The sequence below is a fragment of the Ursus maritimus genome, unplaced genomic scaffold (genome assembly GCF_017311325.1).
Source record: "Ursus maritimus isolate PB19 unplaced genomic scaffold, ASM1731132v1 scaffold_1, whole genome shotgun sequence".
NCBI classification, from domain to species: Eukaryota; Metazoa; Chordata; class Mammalia; order Carnivora; family Ursidae; genus Ursus; species Ursus maritimus.
Window position 1 is genome coordinate 4069312 of NW_024423343.1, and position 6423 is coordinate 4075734.

General features: G+C 44.3%; 1 protein-coding gene across 1 annotated transcript in view; it reads right to left on the minus strand.

Annotated features, from left to right (window-relative positions):
• Positions 1-508: 508 nt before the first annotated feature.
• The window catches only part of COPS8 (COP9 signalosome subunit 8), a 13319-nt gene continuing 7404 nt past the window's right edge, over positions 509-6423 (minus strand). The window contains exons 5-8 of the mRNA XM_008690290.2: positions 5327-5434; positions 3234-3296; positions 2231-2278; positions 509-1525 (exon numbers count right to left, since the gene is read on the minus strand). Coding sequence (XP_008688512.1) covers positions 1446-1525; positions 2231-2278; positions 3234-3296; positions 5327-5434 — 299 coding nt within the window. The 3' untranslated portion in view covers positions 509-1445. The remainder of the gene's footprint in view (positions 1526-2230; positions 2279-3233; positions 3297-5326; positions 5435-6423) is intronic.

Consider the following 6423-nt stretch of genomic DNA (forward strand, 5'->3'; position numbering starts at 1 on the left):
GTGGAGATCACCGTGTTTTCGTCCTGCGGTCTTCTCTCACACTCATGCCTCCAGGAGCTGCACCCCACTGCACACTACCGTTGGGTCACCTCGTTCCCTACGAATGAACATTTGGATTAATTCCAACCTATTAAAAATAAGGCCCATGGATACAATTTGTACTTAACACCTGGAAGCTCAATAACCGGCATCGTCACTTTCTAGCTACGGATCCTCTGGCTTCTTGAACTTCCATTTCCTCAACTGTAAAACAAGGGAGTTTTAACAACGTGACTTCCACATCGGAGTTCAGTAACATGTTAATTTAAAAGGTATTTCCACAAATGTTAACACTAACTGAAAAATGTATTTAAAATTAGCGAAAACATGAATCATGTCATCACCACTATATAGCTCAATCCTGTTTGATTAGGAAATTCGTATCTTGAGACAATGACAAACTAGAATGTATCCGCAGAAAGACCAGGTGAGTGAAATGTCTAGAAACTATCTCAGATGAAACAGGTGATGCAATTAAATATTTATTGAACAAATGCAGAATAAATGAAGCAGGGGCGCTTTTAACCTGAAGATACAATAAACACCGCCAAATACTCAGAGGGCGTCACACAAGAACTGAAAGACTTGCTCAGTATTTCTCCAAAAGGCAGAACCTGAACAAAGGATAAATATAAGCAACCGGTGGGTCGCACGATAGTTGTACAAAGTGGATCGCTTATCTCAACAGCCTCCTTGCCGACAGAACGCATTCCCCCCCACGCGTCCCTTCTTCTGGAAGGAATGTGACATCTAACGCCCCTCCTGAAGGTCTTAAGTAGCTGCATTTTCATGGCAAGCCCTCCACTGCCGGCAATGGATGCACTCACACGATCAGGACAAAACTTCCAGTTCACAAACTGCTTTACTGAGGAAACGGTCTTCGGTTCCTCAGCTACATTTCAGCCTCCTGTGGGAGTGCTGTTCAGGAGTGAGGAGAAAGGAGAGCGTATTCTCCGAAGGGGGTGCGTCGGCATCCCCGGCAGCTCGGATACCGCCTCTGGGGACAGGCCTCCTCCAACCCCAGCTGAATCGCTGTAACTACAACCGTCGGTGCGGACGGGAGTGTGCTGTGCGCTGGGCAGGGACGCACGGCCGACAACCGCTGACCCACATGACGCAGGAGAGCTGGACTTGATAAGCCACTAGGAAATACAAACTGCATAATACTGATGGGCTCCAGCCAAATTGTCAAATATTACAGAACGAGAATTGTTTCAACAACTATTCAGCATAATGTTTAAGGACAAAATATATATAATAGACTTTAGATATGTCTTTCATCACATACTCAGGAAGGAACGCTCAGGGGCTTCATCCATCCAGTACATTGAAAATAAAAATTTTACATTTCTCTATCTGTCGGTATACAGGACTCTGAAGGTGGATCTTGAACTCAGAATGATACATCAGTTTTCGAGGAAAGCCACATAGTCAGTCAGTCTGGCTAACTGCTGCTCATTGGGGATCGGGGGCACTGGGGCAGGCTCTGCGTGTCAAACAGAGAAACAGACTAAAGTTAGACCCCTGAGTAACAGCGCGAGGACCCTGCCACCCACACCCTTCAACGCCTGTAATTTAACAATAAGGAAACTTTCTTATTGATTGTGGACATTTCTGAAAACCAAGCAAAGCAGTCTCAACTTTGGTGAGTAGTTTTCCTAAACTGGCAGTGAGTAAAGGCATGTCTGGCTTCGTTGAAGTTTCCACGTAAACACGCAACATCTCTCTTAAGGAAGCACAGCTCTTGCTGGGAGGACACCTACCCACTGACACGAATTCAGCAAAGAATTACCCAGTATTTACTGTGGGCCAGGCACTGCTCTGTTAAATTGTCAGTGAATAAAAAAGCCCCACAAAGAACCCCATCAACCAGGAATTTAGTTCTAGCTTTTCAGTTAGCACATGTCAGCCTAGGGATGCCTTCTGAGTGAGTGCTGGAGAGAAGCTCTATCATGGCTTCCCTACACGACCAATGAGGCTGTGACTGGGCCAGAAGGTGCCATGGCGTCAAGGTAAGCTCCAGAGGGGAACCCACACGTTCTCTCTTATAACCAAATATGTTATTATAAATAGCAAGCATAGAATTTAGCCTCTTCGTTTATAAGGTTAGAGCTAAGAAAAACAGAGACACATGACAAAAAAGAAATAAAGAACAATGAAACATGTTTTAAACGAGCATATGAAAACATACCTGATAAGGGAATAAACCGGTTAAAGGACACATCCAGGGCCCCTGCAACTAAGTAAAATTAACAGCACAATTTATAGGAGTCATCATAATGAACTTTCACACAGAACACATCATTTTTAATGCAATGGCATTTACGACCATTTACTACTTCTCAGAGTTAACAATTATACTCTATATGATTACATGAGTCTTCTCATTACAGCAGTTTTCTCTCAGCAGCTAGACTCGCTGGGACCATGTCTAACCACTTCCTGTACCTTCACAGGGCAGAGCCCATTGAAATCTGAGTAATTCTTTACTGTGGGGTCAACAATGTCTAAACAATAGGAACTCAGGGCAGGTGGAAGAAGGAACTTTGGGTTGAAGGAGGAGGGCTTCCAGATGTGGGCATTAAGCTCAGCTCAAAAGACCTGGCAGAAAAGGACATTCCTGCCAAGCAGGAGGAGAAACCTCCAAGCAGGAATGAGCATGGCTCACTTCAGAAGGACTGAGGGACTGGGGATTCAGATGGACACAACGAGGGCAAATAATTTAAGCCAAAGAACTTAATTCTGTGCAAGCTAAAGCCATTGAAAATCTTGTTTCAGAGAAGAGTGTACATGTCTATAGTACAAGGAAAAAGGGGGAATAGCTGAGTAAGATTTTTTTAAAAAGGGAATGGTTTAGATATTGTGGATAAACACGCTCAGAATCAGACCCATAAATATAAGGATGGGAGACTAATGCTTAGTAAAAATTTAGTTGTAATAAGGATTATGAAAAACCCACATAAAATAGTTTTTTACACAAGGAATACATTTAAAAAAATTAAGGTAAAACCAGGTGATCTTTACAATCCTTTCTACCGTGTCTATCATTCCACGTCTGTATTTAATCTGACTTACTTTCACTTTGCTAGTACAGCCGAACCTTATTATCCAATGACTCAAACGCAATGTCTAGGAGCCTGAAGTGGTCTTAGAAGAGGTCAGTGTCGCATACATGGATGAAGAGCTCCACCTACCTGGCTTTTTGGGCATAACCATTCTCGTGGTGGAGTCCGCTTGCCATCCTTGTTCTAATATACCTAAAACGTGTATTTAACACACAAATGAAGAAATGAACAAAAAACTCCTACAATTTTCATTTACAAGGTCCACAATCTGTCAATGATACTACTGGTATGGAAGGTCTGACAAGTGCAGGTTACCCTACAATGTGTATTTTTCTAGAAAGGTAGATTATAGATAGCATTCTCAGGTGAACTTACATTTGAAACATTTCTGAAACGTGTATCAAAGCCCATTTTACTCCATCAGGCAGACAGAGTCCCTAGCAGATGAGTCTTCTGTGAAGCGTGCATGACAGTATTCAGCTATCAGCAGAACTAAGCGCTTATGTCTCTCAGGAGGACGTATATGCCACCTTGGCCTGCGGTTGCTCTATCAGGTGCCAAGGACAAGAACCACGGCTCACACACGCAGAGTCCTGGCAGCAGGCACTGCTCCACGGGGACCATCTCAGGTCATCGTCACACTACTCTACTCTATAAAAGACACAGGACCATCACCTGACTGATGTGGAAAACAGAGTTTGGAGAGTTCCAGAGATGTGTCCTGGATCATGCAGTTAGCATTGGGGGGGGGGGGGGAGTACAGAAGTCCCACCCAGGCAGTCAGTAAAGACTACGGCTCGGAGGGATGTTATTATGTAATAAACTACGGATCAATTTTAAGACGAATCAAAATAAATGTCTGTGAGTAAGCAACAGTATGACTTACTCCAGGAACGTTCATTAACCTGCTTGCTAGACATCTAAAACTGTGGTAAAATTTGCAAACTGGGGAACAAGATGTGGTCTTTACAGAGTTCCTATTTTAGTCAGAGAATCAAAAATGTCAATCATGGTAAAACAATGCTACAAGGCACGGACAATGTTCTATAGCAATTTACCGCAGCGAGGAGCTAGTTTGGGCATCACCTGCGAAATGAAAATGCAAAAGCATATTTGGAGACCAGTAGGTAAGAGGTCTGGTGAGAAATATTGAGGAAAAAAATGGGCTCAAGAAGGGACACTGGGAGGAGACTGCCTTTATCAAGGGCGGATGAAATGAGGATTTCTACATATGAGTCATGAGGTCAATTAAGATTTTCTTAAAAATACATTTATTAACATGTTGATTTTCAGAGGAAAAGAAGTAATTTAAAGAAATTACAAAGTTTAAGCTCCAAATTATGAATATAATGCTACTCGCCTGGCATACTTACAAAAGCAACTAATTGGTACATCCTTTACTTTCCTGCCTCTCGCATTTCCCACCACTTGTAAGACCGGATGTTATCGGAGCTGCATGGGGCTGTCTCAAGTGCGTTCCTCCGCCGCCTCGTTGTCCCTGACTCTCAGTAACTCTGTTCCCACCACGTCCTTCCCTGCCTGCCCCACCCACTCCCAGTCAACAGCGGCTCTGAGTCCCCTCCCTGGGCATCAGCTTAGGAGGGCACCCCACTATTTCACAGGCCCACCGTTAACTTAAGTCTTCATCAAAGTTCTTAGAAATAAAAATAGAAATCACTCAGGGATCAGGCCCTGGGAATCATGATAAAAAGTGACTACAGGAACATCAAAGAGGTTCCAATAAGGAAAGAGCTAGAACGATCACATGAGAAAAGGGTACACCTCACAGACATAGCCAAATGTTAACTTCACAAAAATGGCAAAGTACTCCTTTTGCAAACCTTGTGTTCTAAGATATCATTAACCACCTTTGGCAAAAAGTGCTTTAAAAGTAAATAAGAATCTGAAATCTCTTATCCACACCCAGAAATCCAAAAAGTTTTTCTTGAACTCACTTGGTGGCGAAAGCGCTTGTGAGGCCCTGCTGAGTCTGGATGCCATCTCCCTTGCAGCACCGAGCGGACACTCATGCCGCGCCGCTGCAGAACCACTGCCGGGCCTGACGACAGCCCGCTTCCAGCCCAGCCCCTTGTGGGGGTGCGCTGCCATGCAGTTTCCTATCCGCTTTCCAGGGAACAAACACCACCTGAACTCCAAAACCGACCTGTTCCAACAATGTATCCTTCCATTTTTACTGAAATGAAACAGCGAGCCCAAATTACCTTTCACAGCCTCTTCCACAGGGAGCCCGACAAAGGCCGCGAAGTCGTCGGCGATGATGGAGGTGTAGGCTTGAGAGACCAGGGCGAAGGCTCTTCTCCGCGTTGCATCTGTGATGGGAGTGGAGGGGCGGCAGACAGTGAAGCAAGAGAGCTGGCGTTCTGACACACAATTGCGTTAAATGGTTGTCCCTGCCCAAATTTTATAAGCAAGACTAGATCGACCCAAAAACTTCTATGCTTACAGATATAGACACACGTGCCTGGCATGAAAGAGGTGCTCAGATATTGCCGAATAAACAAATCAATTCCTTGTACCTCCTCTCAGACCGCAAATCTCTCTTGGAGGACAACAAAATTTACAAAGAAGGAAAAAAGTTAATATACATTAAGACCCAAACGCTAAGACAACTTCATTTAAATATATTTACGTACTTGGTATATAATTTTTTAGATTTCTTTTTTACTCCCACTTATAAACACTGGACTGAATGGAGCAGAAAGGATCTACTTTGGTAATTAGTTGTCCTTTCTGAGGAGGGTCTCTGACCTAGGGTCACACCTAGAACTGCAGAACAAGCCCTGCAACTAGGGCACTCCACCGTGAACAAGAAAACCCCAAGCCCCAAATGCCGAGTCAGCAAACTGGGACTTAATACCTAACAGTTGCAGCCTCCCGTAGAAATACGGTCTTAAGAGGTCAGTCCGGACCTTCCTGATATGCGGAAGAGGTAATCTGTCACATGGCCTCCGTCCCCCAAAAGGAGAAGACTCCCCGTTCTACCCTTAAGGGAAGGTGACCTGGCCTGAAACATTCCTTCCTCTTCTTTTCTAATAACTTCCCTGCCCCACATTCCTTCCTATGAAAACGCACCATTACGTACAGCTCCTCAGAGCTCCCCTCTCTTTGCTGGTTGGGATGCTGCCCAATTCATGGACTGCTTAATAAAGCCAATTAGATCTCCAAGTTTACTCAGCTGAATTTTTGTTCACACTAACTTTCAAGTCTGCTCTAAACTCCTGACTTAATTTGGGTTCAAATCCTAAGGTCAAATCCTGAATGACTGAGCCTAATTTGGCGGCGGGGGGGGGGGGGGGGG